The sequence below is a fragment of the Podarcis cretensis genome (genome assembly GCF_951804945.1).
Source record: "Podarcis cretensis genome assembly, chromosome: 9".
Classification (NCBI taxonomy): Eukaryota; Metazoa; Chordata; class Lepidosauria; order Squamata; family Lacertidae; genus Podarcis; species Podarcis cretensis.
Genome location: NC_137178.1, coordinates 76,816,765 through 76,836,654, shown reverse-complemented (window position 1 = coordinate 76,836,654; position 19,890 = coordinate 76,816,765). Strand labels below are relative to the sequence as shown.

At 44.3% G+C, this 19,890-nt stretch overlaps 1 protein-coding gene across 4 annotated transcripts in view; it reads left to right on the top strand.

The window, feature by feature from the left end:
- Positions 1–336: 336 nt before the first annotated feature.
- C1QTNF7 (C1q and TNF related 7) overlaps positions 337–19,890 on the top strand; it is a 50,178-nt gene continuing 30,624 nt past the window's right edge. Inside the window, exons 1-2 of one of the 4 annotated variants that reach the window (XM_079991723.1) lie at positions 581–947; positions 2,970–3,093. Coding sequence is in view for 1 of the 4 variants with exons in the window: in XM_079991722.1 (XP_079847848.1) it covers positions 881–947 (67 nt within the window). In the remaining 3 variants the exon portion in view is untranslated. The other 3 variants (XM_079991724.1, XM_079991722.1, XM_079991726.1) reach the window with 3 other exon arrangements.

Genomic DNA, 19,890 nt, shown 5'->3' with positions numbered 1-19,890 from the left:
ATAGGCTTGCGATATGGATATACTGATAAACAATCAGCCTGAGGGTTAGGAGGCGGCTGCCATTCAGGCTGGGAACATGTTGCTGGGAGAATAATTATTATTATCTTATTTTATTTTATCTTTTTACGTAGAGTTAACCCTTGTCCCCAGCTTTGTATCTACCATTTTCTAGAATTAAATCACCCACCACCACACAGCTGCATTAAACAAAACAAAACGAAAACCCCAAAGAAGAACATGTTGGCCGATCTCCAGCATCAGGTCTCGTCTGGCCCTGAGCCAGCCTTTATGGATGATCCGCTCGTTTGGTTTCCATTCAGAGCCTGGAGGTTTGTAAGGCTTGTTTCGAAACCCATCACCAATTCAGCTTTGGCCAGAAACAACAGGAGTTTCCCTTCTTTTATGTTTTTCTTTTCACAGGAGGAGACAATTTGAAAGATTGCATTTCCCAAATATTATGTCACATCATTATCCAGAACATATGGTGCACCAGCGGAATCTTACACAGGTCTACTCAGAAGTAGGTCTTCTGGAAGTCCTTGAGCTCCATGGGGCTTGCTCCTAGGTAAGCGGGTCTACGATTACAGTCTGTGCTGTATTACTTCAAGCAGGCAATGAAGCAAGCCGCTTGCAGTGTGCAGGGACCTCTTCCCTGCATTTAAAAGTAAAGTTGACAGTTGCTTTAAATTAGAGTGGCTGGCTCAAGTTCAAGGCAGCGAGTGGGTGTTTATTTAGCTGAAGAAGACAGTTGCAAAACTTGGGAATCAAGCTCCAAATGAATCCAGAGAAACCTATTATTTGAAAGAAAGACACCTCTCCTTGTTTTTGGAAGGACTTTTACTCATTTAGGACAGCTATATTTGCGTGAATTTTAACCAGTATGTTGCAGCTCCAAAGGAAACATACGGTTTTGCTGGGAAAGCTGAGATCGGTGGCTCCGAAGCAAGGTAAGAAGAAAGTGGCTTTGTTGCAAAACTTTTTCAAACAAAAATTAATGAAGGGAACAAAAGTGGAGAGGGCTTTGATTCAAAATGCAGGTTTGTGCAAAATAATAGCTGAATTCCAGTGCTGTAAAGTTGCTGCAGAAGTTGTGTATGCCTTAAATGCAGAGTTGTATATCCCAATAAAATAGGAACATTCCTTTCAGAACAAACAGGGCTTGTAAGAGCCCTCTTTTGTACAAACAGAACAACTTAGTTTTTAGCAGAAGTGTTTCCATTTTTGCAAGTAAGTCCCACTGTGTTCAATGATTCTATTTGGGAGGTGGTGGACTCTCCTTCTTTGGAGGTTTTTAAGCAGAGGTTGGATGGCCGTCTGTCATGGATGCTCCAGTTGAGATTCCTGCATCGCAGGGGGTTGGACTAGATGACCCTTGGGGTCCCTTCCAACTCTATAATTCTATGATTCTATGAGACTACTGGCTAAGGCTTCAATCCTTGCCCTGCTTATCTGGGAGTAAGTCCTAATGGAATTCACTTGGACTTACTTGTGAGGAGATATGGTTAGGATTGTGCTGTAAACGTGCTTCAGATTACAGCTTTAATTATATTAGGCACAGGAAGTTAACATTTGAAACTTCTGGATTTCAGTGAAGGGGCTGGGGTTTTTGTTTTTGTTTTTTAATTGCACAAAACCTTTTGGATGTTGCTATAAGAGTTTGGGCTTGGTACGGAAAGTAAGTTTCTCTATTAATTAAGAGGAGGAAATGGGTGCTTTCATATATTTTATATGCATATTAACAGAATGACCCTTTGGAGAGGAATGTGTAAATGATGAAGAACATTTTAATTTTAAAAAATTATAATCAAAGGGGACACAATACAACCATAGTTAAACACCTTTTGTGTTCATTTGCTTTCAATGAGAATTGAGATCAGCAGGGTTTAAAACTGCTCAATTGCTCTTTCCTTTTTTTATTTAAAAAAAGGCATACATATTTGGTTTGGCTTCTCTCATTCCTTTACCAACTGACTTGAATGTTTCTGGTTTTGCTTTCCCATGAACGATGTGAACATAATTCCAAACATTCCCTTTAGCTCAGTTGCTATGGCTCCTTGTGCACTTGTTTTTCTAACTGCTCTGTAAATACAAAATAAACGATAAGGCTTTGGAGTCATGCTTTAGCAAAGTTTGAGCAATCCCAAAACAGTTCTTTCTCTTTCTTACACACACACACACACACACACACACACACAGAGAGAGAGAGAGAGACAGAGAGAGAGAGAGAGAGAGAGAGAGAGAGAGAGAGAGAGAGGTTGGTCAGTCAAGCATCATTTGAAACATCTATCACAACATGTTAAAGCAGCAGAACTTACTGAGCTTTCTTGACATTTGAAGGATTGCAGCTGCTTAACACTTGGTGGGAGAAAACATGCCAGAATGAAAGGAAGTCTTCCATTCTCTGTTCACGCCCTCTTACAAAGTGTGAGATGTAGGTCGTGTACACATGAGCATTTGCTTTGGCACCTGTGTGCTCCCACTCCTCCTGTTTGAAGCTGAGTACACATGCAGTTGGCCATAACCCAGGTGTTTGCCGCAGTTCCTTGAGAAATACTCCTGTTTGGAGCTTTTCCCCTCAAACCAACTTCCATTCAACTTGAAAACGTAAGTCACAAGTACAAATCCTCCAGGTATCCCTATTTTCCAGAGACAGTCCTAGATTTACAGAAGACATCCCGGTTTCTGATTTGATTCCAGAATGTCCTGCTTTTCTTAGGATGTCCCTATTCTCATTGGAGGGTATGTATGGAGTTTTGAGACATCCCGAGCCAAGGAAATAACTACACAACCTTTAGAAAGCATCTGAAGACAGCCCTGTATAGGGAAGTTTTTTAATGTTTCATGTTTCATTGTTTTTATATATGTTGGAAGCCACCCAGAGTGGCTAGAGCAACCCAGTCAAATAGGCAGAGAATAATAATAATAATAATAATAATAATAATAATAATATGTCCCTATTTTCATCGGAGAAATGTTGGAGATCATGCAATTAAGCTGAGGTGTGTATATTTGAGGCAGGCGTTGCATGTGTGCAGATGACAGCTTCATTGAATAGGCATTTGGGAGTGTTGCAGGTGCAGGAAAACAAATAAGGTAATGTGCGTCAGGTGTGTGCAGTAACAGCCTTGCTACATTTTAAGCCACCATAAATCTCACTGAGAGATTTATAGCTCAAGCCTATACATGTCTACACAGACATAAGTCCCATCATTTTCAGTAAGGTAAATTCCCAGGTAAATTCTATACCATTTTGTTCTATACAATACAAGATTGCAGCTTTCTTTTATACTTAATAACCAGGGCAGGAAACAGTCAGTCAGATTTTGTCGTCATTATAAAGAAATTGACAATTTAAGCCCAAGGCCTAGTTTATACACCCAATAAAATCAAGTACTGTAATAAAACTTTCCCTGGTCTGTGTGACTTTAGACTGCAGATTCCCTGGGGGGGGAAATGAGTCTGTATTTTAATATCTGGACGTTCCAAGGGTGCATTTTCAAACATGGGGGGATTTCAGTTAGAGGGTGCACAGTTTGAAAGCATGCACCTGCATCTATTCAAAATTAAATGTTTTAAAGTTGTGCATTTGAAGAGCATTGGTTATAGTTTTTTTCCTCCTCCTTTTTGTACCTAACAATACAGTGGTACCTCGGGTTAAGAACTTAAATCGTTCTGGAGGTCTGTTCTTAACCTAAAACTGTTCTTAACCTAAAGCACCACTTTAGATAATGGGGCCTCCTGCTGCTGCTGGAGCACGATTTCTGTTCTCATCCTGAATCAAAGTTCTTAACCTGAAGCACTATTTCTGGGTTAGCGGAGTCTGTAACCTGAAGCGTATGTGACCTGAAGTGTATGTAACCTGAGGTACCACTGTAAATGAGAGCAGAAGTGTGAGTCCTTAGCTTATAGTCGCTGTGATGTGTACACCTTATTTGGGTTTTTTCGATAAGCAAAGCAATTTGTTCCTTCCTAGATCACATTTTGCCACCTTTTGAAATAGCTTCTATAACTGTGGTGGGAGCTAGAGACCCCCACCACATGGCAAAGATCTACTCATGTAGAGTCCCTTCACAGCATGCTAACTGAAACACTTGGAATTGGAGGTGCCTACTATGTGCAGGACTAACGTCTGCTCTCCATATTACTTAAATGCAAGGGAGCAGTCTGACTCTCACTGATCTTTAGCTCCACAACAAGTCAAATTTTAGCACTGATTTCTGCATCTCAAACCTCTTTTGAAAGGATAGAAGGTCAGGACATCCCCACCCCCGGTGAGCTGGCAATCCTAATTTAGATTCAGGCAACTTAATGGTTTATTACAATAGACGAGCAATGATGTCAGCAACGGAGTTTAAATTGTAAACATCGAAGGAACGATAGTAAACAGTAGTGACATTTGAATTGAATTTTAAAACCTTAAAAGCCAATACTTGGTCATAAACATAAGCACCAATTCTGTGAATTGGCTATATTTTTACTGCTATTTGTAGCTCAATACTACTTATAATGTCATATTTTTATAAACTGTTTTCTGGTCATTGACCGTATTAAAGATATTTGAATTTGAATTTTATTACAATAATCAGTGTGTGGAACCACCAGTAAGTGGACGATACAGGCTCTCCTGAGGAATCATAACATGGTCTAAACAATTTCATTTAAACCACCTTAAATTAAATTTCTAGAGCCGTCCTTCATGGGAATGGGGAGGGGGGGACTTCCCTGCACACAAATATAGAGGATGTTGAGTAAAGTTGCTTTCTCCCTGATATGCCTTTCATTTATGTGCAGGGGGAAGCTTGAACAAAGAAGCATATTCAAACGAGCTGGGGAAATATGCGGCCAAATTACCTGTAACAGACCAGTATGAAGTAAGCGGCACATAAGCGGCACACAAAACACTATCAAACCATTCTACCTTCTAAATCTTATATTAATAATCCAAAAATTGAGAGAACAAGGTACAAGATCTACTACAGAAGCCACAAACAGAAAAACTCATTCAAATTGTGTCCAAAAGGAAGATTCAGTCTTTAAAGTTCCTTTAGCCAGGCTCCTGTAGATATCAACAAAGGTAAGTTTGATCAAGTGAAGTGTCGGTGTTGGTTTGTGCCACCAGTGAATGTTTAGAAATATATCAAAACCATGAGAGAGAATTTACTGAAGAAGCCCGAGACTTCATGGGGGAAACAGGTGACAAACGCCGACACCCTGTCTACCTCTCATGAGTAACATCACCGACACTTCGCTTGATCAAACTTACCTTTGTTGATATCTACAGGAGCCTGGCTAAAGGAACTTTAAAGATTGAATCTTCCTTTTGGACACAATTTGAATGAGTTTTCTGTTTGTGGCTTCTGTAGTAGATCTTGTACCTTGTTCTCTCAATTTTTGTATTATTAATATAAGATTTAGAACGTAGAATGGTTTGGTGGTATTTTGTGTGCCGCTTATGTGCTGCTTACTTCATACTGGTCTACTACCAGTATTGGCAGCATAGGTTCATTTCTTCAGTACTTAAATTACCTGTAACAGCTGCAGGGGACTCACATGTTTAAACCTGAGGCGGCCCCAGTCATGTAAGAAGCAGGCAGCAGGAGCCTCCCTAGATGTCCCAGTGCTTAGAGCCAAAAGACCAAGAATAAGCTCTGATGGACTCTGCCCATGAGTAGACCTGGGTTTCGGTTAAGCAGACAAGTCTGCCATTATATATCTAAAGGTAAAGGTAAAGGTACCCCTGCCCGTACGGGCCAGTCTTGACAGACTCTGGGGTTGTGCGCCCATCTCACTTAAGAGGCCAGGGGCCAGCGCTGTCCGGAGACACTTCCGGGTCACGTGGCCAGCGTGACATCGCTGCTCTGGCAAGCCAGAGCCGCACACGGAAACACCGTTTACCTTCCCGCTGGTAAGCGGTCCCTATTTATCTACTTGCACCCGGAGGTGCTTTCGAACTGCTAGGTTGGCAGGCGCTGGGACCGAGCAGCAGGAGCGCACCCCGCTGCAGGGATTCGAACCGCCGACCTTTCGATCAGCAAGTCCTAGGCGCTGAGGCTTTAACCCACAGCGCCACCAATACCAGCCATGGGAAAGTGCAGTCTTCATAACTGAGTCACTGTCAGGAGAAAAGATGGAATATAAATGAATATAATCCTCATCAGAGGCACAAGCTTAGACATCCTGCTTTTGGGGGTTACCCATTTGGCAGCTAAAGTTGGCATTGCTTCAATGGAGACACCGCGTCTCACTGAAATGTGTCCCCCCAAAATGTCTGCCTAGTGCCCATGTTTGTATATTTTAGATGGCCAGAAAAGAGTATTTTGCTTCTGAATGACTTTGGGATTTCCTGCTGGTTTAGTGCTACCAGTTTTGGTGCTATTTTAACATTTGGCTTGTCTTTATTCATATAACCTATAATCTGTCATGCTAGTTTTGTATAGCTTTTCCATCATAGACGCTCAATATGTGGTTTAAAAACAGATAATTATCACAGTAATAAGTTCATCTCTTTAAATTTGATGTTGTAAGCTAATTTGAATGTAGATGATGGAAAGCTGGAATAAAAGTATTTTAATTAAATAATAGCAGACTTCTACAACCCATCTGTTGCTCAGCTGTGCCGCTTCAGACCTGCAGCCCTAACCCTGCAGAGTGCAGGTGTGCTTAAAGAAAGAAGACATCTTTATAGAAAACTAACATCCCAGAGAATAGCTTTATAGGCCTGTGTTTTCTCTGACTCACCATTTTTCGTTACGGGGGGGGGGCGGGGGGGAATTCAGACACCTAGTTTCCCCACCTGTGATCTGAAGAGAAGGTGCAGGTCCATCGCACAAGTCTGCTGGTATGTTGTAGATTAGCCCCTGAGTCAGGCAAAAGATCTGTTTACTAAAACTTGTAGCAGCTATTGAGGGCTGCATGCACAGATTCTTACCTTGTCTAGCCCACATTTTACCAGCTTCTCTGCAAGGATATCATAGGGCACTTTGTCAAAAGCCTTACTAAATTCAAGATATACTATGTCCTCAGCATTCCCCTGAACCATCAAGCTCGTAACTCTATCAAAAAAAGAAAGAAATGAGATTTGTCTGGCATGACTTGTTTTGTGAGAAACCCATAGAAATGTAGAGTTGAAAGGGACCCCAGGGATCATCTAGTCCAGTGTTGCCCAACCTTGTGCCTCCAGCTGTTTTTGAACTACAACTCCCATCATCCCTGACCAGCAAGACCAGTGGCAAGGGATGATGGGAATTGTAGTCCAAAAACAGCTGGAGGCACAAGGTTGGGAAACACTGATCTAGTCCAACCCCCACAATGCAGAAATATGCAACTGCCTATACAGGGATCAAACCTGCAATCTTGGAATTATCAGCACCATGCTCTAACCCAGGCTTCCTCAACCTCGGCCCTCCAGATGTTTCGAGACTACAATTCCCATCATTCCTGACCACTGGTCCTGCTAGCTAGGGATCATGGGAGTTGTAGGCCAAAAAACATCTGGAGGGTTGAGGTTGAGGAAGCCTGCTGTACCCAACTGAGCTATCCTGTAAGGGCATGAGGGTTATTTTGCTGGAAAACATTTAGAATGTGCTCCATCCATTTGCCCACACTACCAGTGGTTGTTTTAAGCAGCCGGGGCAGGCAAAAATAGAGAATGCAAATGGGAAGGCTCAAGCTTCCAAGACTCTTATCCACATCCTCGGGTAGAAAAAGCTGCAAAGTACCCACACTAACAAAACCAGGCAGAAACCTCCAGCACATCCACTAACTCTACAGTCAGCTTGAAGTCTTAGGTTGGAGCAGATGGGTGGTGTTTTTTTCTGCCAAGTGTTTTGCAAACTAGTCACAAGGGGCCTCTCAGAGTCCTACTCCACCTTACAAAGGCCAGGAAATATATATGAGACCCTTCATCGCCCCTCAGAACTGCTTTCACCGCCAACACTCTGCAGATATAGAGATGGAAGGGAGATTTCTTTACTTCCTTCAGGCTTGAAATGAGCTCTCAGCTGAGTCTTACCCCATCTGTCACCCTTGTGTTTTCATCATTCCCACCAGGAGATGTTTGTAAGCTCTCCCAATAATAATCAGAGGGGGGGGTTTGGGGGGGTGGCTCCCAACACTGTCCCAGAGACCCCTCCTGCCGACTGAGACAGTGACACTATTGGTTTTCTGCTTTGGATCTGGTGATAGATCTTTTGTAATCCCATCAGTGTTTTAAAAAATCAGAATGTTATTGTGTGGGTGGTGTTCCAAGATATACCAACCCCTCATGTCTGTGTCTAATTTCCCCTGTTCCCTACACACCCCTGCAAAAAAAATAAAAATTAAAAATCAGAGACAAGAGCTATGGCCTTTTTCATTATTGCTACGATCTTAATTTGCTTTTATGATGATGAGGACCTCATGGCTAAAAGTGCAGGACATTGTATAAAATTATAAAGTTCCAACTGCCTAATTTAATCTAGATACTTGTTCCCATTGATGAAGAGCTCTTTTATGGTGAAATTTTTGCGCCCAGTTTGTGTCCGTACTGCAAAATACTATGATGCTGTAGCCTTATGGTTAAGGCCGGCCAATCAATCAATCAATCAATCAGGACAGGCTTCCTCAACATCGGCCCTCCAGATGTTTTGAAACTACAATTCCCACCACCCTAGCTAGGGATTATGGGAGTTGTGGGCCAAAAACATCTGGAGGGCCGAGGTTGAGGAAGCCTGGAGAAGAATATTGCTGAAAATATAAAGAGCTATCCTAGTCCTCCTCAGAGGAGAGCCATTGACCTCAACTAGTCCTCCTCAGAGTAGACCCATTGAAATTAATGAACCTAACTTAGTCATGTCCCTAAACATCAGTAGGTCTTCCATACCCTCCAAGTGTCCCTATTTTCCAGGGTCAGTCCCGGAATTACAAAAGCCATCCAGGCTTCTGATTTGCTTTGTGTGTCCGTGTCTAGTCTTGCCCCGTTCTAAGATTTATTTATTGGTGTGTGCTTTTCTATTTGCAAATCTACCAAAGAATAAAACCAAATCAGGTTAAGGGGTTTTCTCAGGACGGTGGATGGTGTGTGCGCTGTGTCCCGTTGGTGGTGGGAATACTCTGTGGCGACAAAAAATGGGGGATTGAGGAGGGTCAGTTGCGGCGGAGTGAGAAATCTCCCTGTTTCCATCTGAGGGATGTTGGAGGGCATGGTCTTCTCTGAGTAGGGCTTGTGTTGAATGCCACCTTTTAAGGTCTGCAGATGAAGGTTTGAATGTGGTGAGGCCAGAGGAAAAGTGGGGGGAGATATCTTTAGAGGAGGGACGGCAACAGTCTGCCTCAAAGACTGCATTGCGTGCAGCCAAAAGGGTTCTGGCAAACTAATTTTAGCTCTCCTGATTTCTAAAGGCCACCTGGCTTAATTGTGCTCTAACCCAACATCTGTTTCAATTGCTGATGTGGGAAGCTTCAGTCTTCATGGAAGATAATGAAGCGGGATGAATATAATGGCCTCACATTTAAAATGTTTTTAATTAGGCAGAAAGATTTGTCAGTGGCTGAAGATGCAGAGTAGCGTATTGTGCTCTGATTGTGCTTGGTTATTTATGTTTATATGCCACTAGTATGTCGGGAATAGCAAGTTTCCTTTATGATCCCCATCAGTAGCCTTAGTCAAAATGCATGGTTCATCGGAATAAGGCCAATTTGTGCAAAAGCCATGATGCATCTACATCTTATCCAGGAATTAGTTTTAAAAGCCTGGCTAGTCAGTGTACAGAACTGCACTGTTTAACTTTGGCTAGGCAGTGATTGGGGCAGTTTCCTTCCCTGAATTTAAAATCGTAATAATAATGTTCTCTTTGAGATCAGTACAGTAAATTTGAAATCAGTTTCCACCTGCCTGGTTGTACTATTGTGTGTCACATGATGTGTTCAGATACTGCTTTGCCAAATCTAATACAACAAGGAGAAATGGGCTTATGGCTTGTCCCTGCCTGCTGGTTGCACAAACAATCCCAAACCTGGAGTACAGGAGAGGACAGGCCACAGGGTCAGGGAAATTTAAGGTACAGGCAGGTGCCATGTCTCCTTAACTGGGTGTTAATGTTCTGTGTCTGGTTGTGGAGTCAGTATGAGGACAAGCTAAGGCCCAAGACGCATCCTTCTCTTATGCCAGATGAACATGCCTGAAGCTAACAGCTGTGGAAGTAGTGCTCAGTTTATTTTTACAACTCTCTCTCTTATAATAATGCAAAGTTGTAGTTCACAAAGGGTGTGGATTTCAGGGTTTTTGTTAAAGGAAATGAATATTGGAATCTTACTTTGGAGATCTGGGAAACACGAGACATATAATACTAAAAGCAATGCTAAAATAAACACAAGGAATGGTGGACATCCATCTGGTGTGGGTGGGGGCTCTCAACTTTCTGTCACACTCAACCAATAAAAAGAACCCCCCGGTCTTGAAGGTAATCTGGTAAGAGCATCCTTGATTATCAGATTCTGGAAGCAGCAGGGGCAAAGCACAAATGTGCCCCCTTCACGCCGCCCTGTCCTTGAGCAGCCTAATTTTCCTTCTGCCATATGGGCGTTGTCCTTCAGTCTTCTGCAGGGCGGGGGGGGGGGGTTAAAGATCTGGGCTGTTGAAGAGAAGGGCAAATCTGTCCCCTGCCTCTTGGTTCTGCATGGCTTGGCCCCCACCAACAGGAATTCTGCAGGTGGATTCAATGCACAAACACTTCCCACAAATGTGCTCCACCGCTTATGGCAGATATTTTGCCAGAGTACTTATACTGGCTTCTGTTTAACCCATGTACTATTTGGGCTTCATCTGTTGCAAATGCCATGCCTTGCTGACCTAAGAATTTATTCCAGCTCTCTGTTGGCAGGTAACGATAGCTTATAGCTGTTGTTATGAGTTGGGTAGGCTGTATGCTGAGACCCTTCTAACCCCTAGATCCCAGCAAGTGTTAAAATATGAGCTAGCTTCCTGATGAGGCAATTGGCTGGGCGATGGGCCATTAAGGGGAACAAAGGAAAGGGGCTCTGTGCAAGATGGAGCCCATCCCTCAGCTCACATATAGTTAGAAGGACAAAGCCAGAGTTTAGTGCTGCAGTGATGTGAGCTAGAGGGATAGCAGCAACCTGGAGAAAGAATCAGACTGGTATTTGATTTCTGTTTGAATCCAAGGCTGTAGCTATGGGATACGAATGCTATGAACCCCTCTATTGTTGGCTTAGACACCACATTCTCTGCTGTGCTTCATTCCAAAGGAAACGCAAACCCTGGGTAAACACCTCGAACCCCTGGAATCTCATCCTGCTCGAAGACTGGGGTTGTGTGCAACAATGTGTTTAAATGAAATGAGGACCACCCCTGGCTATTCTCGGCTCACAACCCTTTCTGGAACACTTTCAAAATCTGGAAAGCAAAGTCTGTGCCATAAGCCAAAACATCTGGGGAAAGACTGTTTAAAAAATAATAATGGAGAGAATTATTCCAATTGTGCATTCTTGCCAGAGTGCTGGATATGGATTGGGAAAGCCTGTGCTAACTTTGAGCAAGGCTCCCTTAGCCTAACGTAACCTCTCATAATTGCTGTGGCGATAAAATTGGATTGTCCTCTTGCCTTGGAGAAAGGGTGGGAGACAGGTGTGATGAAGGCATAGCTGCTAGCTGCATAGTAGTACATGACTGTTGAAACCTGTCATTTCTTTAGCAGGAGTAGCTAACCTGTGACCCCCTCAGATGTTGCTGAACTACAACCCCCATAATCCTTCACCATTGGCCATGCAGGCTGTGGCTGATGTGACTTAGAGTCACCTGAAAATCTGAAAGGCCAGCTGGGAAGTGGGGCAGGAGGGTCACCTGGCTCAGGGCCTCAAGTTCAAAGAAGGCTTCAGATTCAGGAACTTGCTACATTTTCTGGCATTTGTAAAGTTTCACAACTTGTTTTTACGGACATGGGACAAACATGTGACAGACACACTCTCAGCTTAGAGATGCAAATGTAAGGAAATAAGAGGTGTGATTTGGTAAAAGTAAGGCCGCCATACGTCCAGGAATTGGACTGTCAAAATGGTGGCCATATGTCTGGGGAAACCTGGATGTATGGCAACTAGGGCGATTTTTAAAAGAAAAAGGCTGTAAAAATCCCACTTTTGGGAATATGGCAACCCTAAAATGCTCTTTGTTTGTTACCTGTACTGAGTTGAATAGGATCCAAAAGGCAGCAGTCTGATTGGTCCTAGAACAATAGGGTCCAGAATGCAGCAGTCTGATTGGTCCACAGGAGCCACCCAATCCAGTTCCAGGTGGAAGTGAATCCGCAACCTGATTGGCTTACAGGTGAATCCTGGAATTAGCCAATCACGTGGGGCCCATTGTGTAAATAATGTATATAAAGCAGACATTCTGGGGGAACTTCCATTCCTCCTCACCAGTATTTGCTGAATAAAGAGCATGAAATCCACTCTCGACTCCGAGTATATTTCATACCTGTTATAGACTGATATGGTCTGCTCCCAAGACAGAATGTTTCCGACAACTGGAGTTGTTCTCTTGATAACTGGAAATCTCTCTGCAGCTTCTGCAATGTAAAACTCATTGAGGAGACTACTTCTTTCAGCTAGTTGGAGAAGAAAGAGGGAGGGAGACAGCCTGGAGCCCTTTTCAGCTAGAACAGAGAGACTGAGGGAGAATTTCTAATTGTTAGCTGACTGGAGAGGAAGTATCCTTGGAAGACAATTGTTCTCTTTGTGGACTGAGTGCATGATTAGTAGTTGTGCTCCCTCCTGAAAGCATCAGTGCTGTTTCCACCATGCTCTGCTTGCTCATTAGTAAATACAGCAAATATATAAAGCTGCTCTCTCTCATCCAAATAACCCTAAACACTGTAGTGTGGTGCCTGGATTTCTCACTCCTTGAATAAATTGCAGCATATCAAATCTAAAAGTACTAACATTAAAGTGCAGACGATCTCTTGGGAACATTTGTTTCATTTCCATAGAAATGAAACTGTCAGCAAACTTTTTAGCACAGCTCAGTTAAAATTGGCAAAGAGCCAGACAACAAATGTTTTGGGGGCCAGGACTGGTCTCTGTGTTTCTATCGCTTCATTAGATAATATCTCAGTTCCTCAAAAAGTCAACACTTCAGCGCACCTTCCCCCCACAAAATGGCCTTATTGTGACCATCAAGGCATACCTAGAGGGTGATGTCCTCTCTAAAAGCATGCCGGCTAAAACAAAGAGTCCAAGATCGTCTTTATTTATTCTGTCTGGTTGGGTTTGGCTGTGTTTTCCATTTTAAAAACATCCTAACGTCATGCCCTATGGACCAGTGGGTGGTTTCCCATACCTTCTGTATGAGGTGAAGTGACATGCAAAGCAAGTTTGGCATCCAGATTCGCGAGTGAAGGGGATGCCACATCAGTTTCCAAATTCATCAACCACATTATTTTGTTGAGGGTGGAGGGGGCACCTAGCTATTTTAAACAATACGTGTAGCAAGACTGTCCTTTGCATATGCAAATGCTTTTGTTTTTCCCATGTTCGACTGACCTCTGAGGTTTTTCTGGAATGTGCTCGGGATTCTTAGAAATTAAAGCTAGATGATCCCATAGGAAGAAAAAAGCCTTGTTTGGACTAAGGCTGCCAAGATATCCTTAAAAGGAAGGGTCTGCCTGACACATAGCACTGAAAGCATTTTGTGGCAGTTTTGGCCTCTGCTGGAACTCAGGACTCGCGATGCCAAATATCCACGGGAGGTTCCAGTCTTTCAGGCCCTGCAAACGCCACACAAGGTTTGTAGAGCTATATCCAGTGTTTCCCAAACTTGGGTCTCCAGCTTGATGTTGGATTACAGCTCCCATCATCCCTGACCAAGTTTGATTGCCAGCTAGGGATGATCGGATTTGTAGTCCAACAACAGCTAAGGGACTCAGGTTTAAGAAACACTGGGTATTAAGTCATTATAAGCAATAAGAGCTCATCCGGTTTTAAAAACAAACAAAAAATCTGGGGCAAATCCCCCAGCTTTTAATGTTTCACAGATTATTGTATTTTAATATTTTGTTGGAAGCTGCCCAGAGTGGCTGGGGAAACCCAGCCAGATGGGCAGTGTTAAGTTGTCGGTGAACATATCAGACAACACAGCGATTCTTCAAACAGCTCTTGTTTACTCACAGGTCAGAACAGAACTGAACTGGAGCGTTCAGCCAGCCTGCTTATATAGAGCTCCAGTACAACGCAACTGTAACCATTTTCTGCAACTATCCAATCACTGAACGTCACTTTCAATCCCTTATTTGCATATGTGGACCTGAGTGAAAACTATCTACAGTATCCCCCTGCTGGCCCAGGGTGAGAACTTCAATACATAACAGCCAGGGTATAAATAATAAATTATTATCATCATCATCATCATCACAAGGTTCTCTCTTAGAAAAGGCACACTTAAGTTGATGAGAACCACACAAGAGCTCACAACCATTTCAGTGGGGACTAAGAAGGAGAAATTCCAGTAAATTGAGACAAACCCAGGGCCGGCCCAAGACATTTGGACACCTGAGGCAAAACAGGTGTTCAGGGAAGAAGAGGTAAGTAAAGATCTACATTGGGATTTGCTGCCCCTGTGAATCCTTCTGCCTGAGGTCACCTCCCCTTGCCTGGTGGGTGGGCAGCCCCCATCCCACCCATAGAGTGCCACCCACTTCCACCTCTGGCCATAACCTTCACTAACAGACACAGGTGAGGAGTAATATAGAGTAAAACAAAGTACCTCTGAGTGTATACAGAGCACCTTCTTTCACCAGTGAGCAAGACATAATCCAAGTACTAGCGGCGATTCAGGTAACAGAATTTGTTTGTGGGTGGGGTTTTTAAAAACATGAATAGTAATTTATATTAAGGTTTTCAATATTGCTTTACAATATAATAAGGAAAACGAGTGCAGAATAAGACAAAATAAACAAAACAATGTTTGTGGGTTGGGTTCAAAATGCCACACAATAGACAAATGGAAAAGAACTTCTGAAACATCTCTGGCATTGGAACATGAAATTATAGATAAAGAGATGAATCTGAGAGGTCGACTCATTTTAAAATTCCCAATATATCCAGTATCATAGCCATGGAAAGACCAGACTCTCTCAGAGATAGGCCCTTTGCCGAATGTTCAGCATTCTTATCTTTTTAATCAAGTTTTCTTCCCCTTTACTTAGAAAGATATCAGGAAAAGCGTGCAGGGAGTATTTTACCCAGCTGCTCACTAACGTCTGGTGTACACATGATACCAGGTGAGCAAAAAAGGACTAACCCACACAGTGTAAATGTACTGGGGTCTCTTTTAACTCAGGTCATCAGCTTCTGTGCATGTTTTGTTAGGATCCCAGCACAACACACACCCAGGCTATAGGTCCCTGACGTGGGGTGGTAGCCCTGTTTGTTTCCATGCCAACTTTCCCCCAAGGAACTCAAAGCAGTGTGTATGATTTCCCTTTCCCAAGTTTATCCTCTCAACAATCCTGTGTAGTCAGTTAGGCCAATTGGTTCACCCATTGCGCCGAACAGGGTGCAAATCTGGGTCTCCTCAGTCACAGTCTGACACTAACCACTACATCACACTGTCAGCCTGTGGGCCAAAAATCACCCACCAGGCCTCCCCATCCGGCCTGCCATTTCAGGTGTGGGGCAGCTACCAAAGTGACTAGAAGGAAACAACAATCACATGGTGGATGTGGGGAGCACACCTTGCTCCAATCGCACCAAGGGCTTTCTGTTGAAACCAGTGCGAAAATGGAGCAAAAAAAGCTCTGTTTTAGCAGCAGTTTCAATGACTTGCCACTGTCGGAGCAGCCAAGCGCTCAAACCAAAGCTGAAAACTGTGTGTCCACACGTTGCTTGTGGATAGAACACTTAATCTTTGCTCTTGACTGGTAAGAGCAGACATAATGGATTATGAATAGAAACAGAAATGTGGGTAATTAAAGAAGGTGAGATAGCCCAAAGATTTGCTCAGAGAATATCCTGAGAACAGGATAGGTCAGATGTAGCTATTCTAGACTACTCTGTGTCTTTGACTCTTAATGCTGTTTTTTAGAAGCTCTTCCCAGATGTTCAGCTGCGTAGGCAACTGAACACAGTAAGTTGAGAAGGAAAGCAGGACTATTTCTTGGTCTCTGCCGAGAGACCAGCTACCTTTGGCTCTCTGCAACAATCACCTGCTAGCAGCTGTTCCAGAAAGCTGCAGAGAAGCAAGAAAGAAGCAAACAGGACTATTCTTTTACCTCTGCTGACAGATCAGCTGCCTTTGGTGACCTCGTGGCAGCCATTCCAGCAGACTACGTGAACTGTTCCCATCCTGGGTGGTCATTACAAGAATGGTAATATTAAGAACTGGTGCCCAAGCTAGTTTTTCCCTCCCTGTGCCCTTTTCCTTATGTGTTGTGACTGTAAAATAGGCAGCGATCCTGTAGTAAGATACACACCTCCCTGTGTATGCAAGCAACTTTTCCAGTTTCTTTGTGAGTAAAGTGAATATTCTGCACTCAAGGTACCTTCTGTAATGAGTTGTTATTTACAAATGTGTACGTATGCAAGTTGAGCACAGGTTTTGCCACACTTGAATCAGCAGTCAGCCTACACTACCCTTTCGGTCTGCACACAAGCAAGTGAGGTGTCCCACAAGTGCCTGTGGCTTGGAGTAGCCACCAGCCATCAAAAGCCATTAGCTGTGATCACCCCCCTCCCCCATACTGAGCTCTGACTCAACAGAAATGGATATTTAAACATCCAGCCAAATTGCTGCAATGTCTGAAAATTTGTTACTGTGCTAGTTCAGTGGCCAAAATCCCCCGCACTGTGAAATTATTTGCTAAAAATGCTTATGTAACCAATTGCAAGAGTGGTCTGCTAGAAAATAAACATTTATTCAAGAAGGCTGCTATATTAATGAAGAATAGGCATGGCTTTAAAAGAAAGCATAAATTTATTTTAAGTGCATGTCTGTGGGGTGCTTGTGATCTGAACAAGACCTGGATGAGTCCCAGGGCAAGAAATCCTTCCTCTGTTCGCTTTCTCAGCATTCCCTACATCTTAACCACTTGTTATTTGTAGTAGAGCCACATATGGGTAAAATGGGAGACATAGCAGCTATCAAGCAACAGACCTCCAAGTGTCCCTATTTTCCAGGGACAGTCCCGGATTTATACAAGCCGTCCCTATTTCTAATTGGATCCTGGAAGGTCCTGCTTTTCCTTAGGATGTGCCTGCTTTCATCAGAGAAATGTTGGAGGGTTCTGGTGTGTGTGTTTCAGAGCTCATTGACACATCCATTTCCCCCTACCACTTTTGTTATGTACTGAAGTTCTCACCCTGGGCCAGCAGGGGGATACTGTAGATAGTTATGCAAATGAAGGATCAAAAGTGATGTTCAGTGATTGGATAGTTTTAGAAAGTTGCTACAGTTACATTGTTCTGGAGCTCTATATAAGCAGGCTGATTGAGCTCCTCAGTTAGTTCTGTTCTGGCCTTTGAATAAACAAGAGCTGTTTGAAGAATCGCTGTGTCGTCTGATATGTTCGCCCACAACATAACAACTTTCCCTCAGGGAAACCCAATCTTTAGTGCTGAATCGGCACAAACTGCAATTGAGTTTCCCGCAGATTGCTGTTTGTTCCACTTCAGAGCTAAAGAGCAGGTTTTCCAGGGGAAAGTAGTGGAGCAAAGGCTAAACCACTCCGACTCGTGCCTAGATATTGTGGGACAAGCAGGAAACTGCTTGTAGCCGTGCTTTCTAGGAACAGGACAAGCAGAAGTGTGGAAAAGCAGGCTTCTATACATGGACTGGAATCAGTGGTGTAGCATGGATTGCCAGTGCCTAGGGGAGGCAGGGAGATGGAGTACGTATTCACATTCAACTGCCTAACAGTGTCCATGACACCCAGGAGATGGCAGCCGCAGAGATAATAAAAACAAGTTGTTTCATTGTCTGGAGAGGTCACTTCCTGGTTCGCAGGGAGAAGCCCATCAACAGAAGTGCACAGCTGTATTGAGACAGCACCGGGTGTTGAAATTTTGTGCCCCTAGCAATTCCCCCCCCCCCCCGGGGCAACTGCCCCTATGGACCCCTACATGATATACCGCTGACTGGGATCCACATGTGCACATGCTTGCTGTGCCCCAGCACACGTTTTTCTTCTTTGCTCTATTTGAGAAATCAGGGGGCACAGTAGGGGCCGTTTGGAGGTCTAGTGCATCTCACTGGAGCCTGAACTGGGGTCCAAAAAATCTATGGTCTGTGTGCCCTGGTGCTTGTCTGGTGATGCCTCAAGTCCCCTGAGCCTGTTGTGCCACTTCCCACATGGGTCAAGCCCTTGTTGCTCCTTCCTCTATATCAGGCTTCCTCAACCTCGGCCCTCCAGATGTTTTGAGGCTACAATTCCCATCATCCCTGACTATTGGTCCTGCTAGCTAGGGATCATGGGAGTTGTAGGCCAAAAACATCTGGAGGGCCGAGGTTGAGGAAGCCTGTTCTGTATGATTCTGTGGCATATGACAGGTGAAGATCACCATCCAAGGCAGGCAGAGATGTCTCTGGTACCCTGAGGCATGCCTGCAAGTTGGGAGCCTAGTTCAGAATCTATCCAGGAAACCTGAATGAATGGCCACATGATTTGTCTAACTTTCCCAGAGGAATTCTGAATTAGGCTGGGTGAGTTTGCCTATCTCTGAACGCTTTATATTTGAAATATACTCAGAGTCGCAAAGTGATTTCATGCTCTTTATTCAGCTCATAGTGGTGAGGAGGAATGAATGTCCCCTCAAAGTATCTGCTTTATATACATTATTTACACAATGGGCTGCACATGATTGGCTAATTCCAGAATTCTACTGTAAGCCAATCAGGTTGTGGATTCACTTCAATCTGGAGCATGATTGGGTGGTTCCTGCCAACCAATCATACTGCTGCATTGTTCTAGGACCAATCAGACTGCTGCATTCTGAATCCTATTGTTCTAGGACCAATCAGACTGCTGCCTTTTGGATCCTATTGTTCTAGGACCAATCAGACTGCTGCAGTTTAGATCCTATTTGACTCAGTACATAACACCCCTCCCCTCTAAGTTCCAGTCCTGCCCGGGAGGTCGCATTCATAGTCCTCAAGGTACGCTGGCGGCCTACATGTGCGTTGCGGCCTGGGGTGTTCCCTGGTCCGGGGTTCAGGTTCTGGCTCGTGTTCCAAGGATGCTGGCTGTGATGGGGCTGTTTGGTCTGGCGCAACCGGCTCACTCAGTCGTGGTTCTGGTTCCAGTGTCCTTTCGGCCTCACGGGTCCTCTCTGTATTTACTGATTCTGCCTCTCCTGCTGGCCCCTGCTGCTCTATGGGCCTCACTGCCCCACTGTTCCCTTGGGACTCCTCTGACCTGTCCTCCTCCTCCTGGTTTTCTCCCGGGAATCGTCGGCGTATCTGGTCGCAGTGGCGGCGCCAGAATTGCCCCCCATCTGTTAGCACCTCGTACGACACGGGGCCAGTGACCCTGGTGACTGTGGCGGGTACCCATGCAGGGCCTGCTCCAAAATTCTTTGCGTACACTGGGTCCTGGGCCTCGAAGGTCCGGGGGTTCCTGCCTTCCCCCACCACTACCTCATCCTGAGCTCTATCGGGGTGAAGGCGGTCCAATCTGATTGCAAGGCGCCGACCCATTAGTAGTTCAGCGGGGCTCCTGCCAGTCGTTGAGCTGGGGGTGCTGTGCTGTGCTAGAAGGAATGTGGCAAGGCGGTACTCCCAATCCCCTTGCGTCATGCGGCGAAGGGTTTCCTTGGTGGTCCGCACCATGCGTTCTGCTTGGCCATTGGTGGCAGGGTGGAATGGCGCCGAACGGATGTGGCGGATGGCGTTCTGCGCTGTGAAGGTTT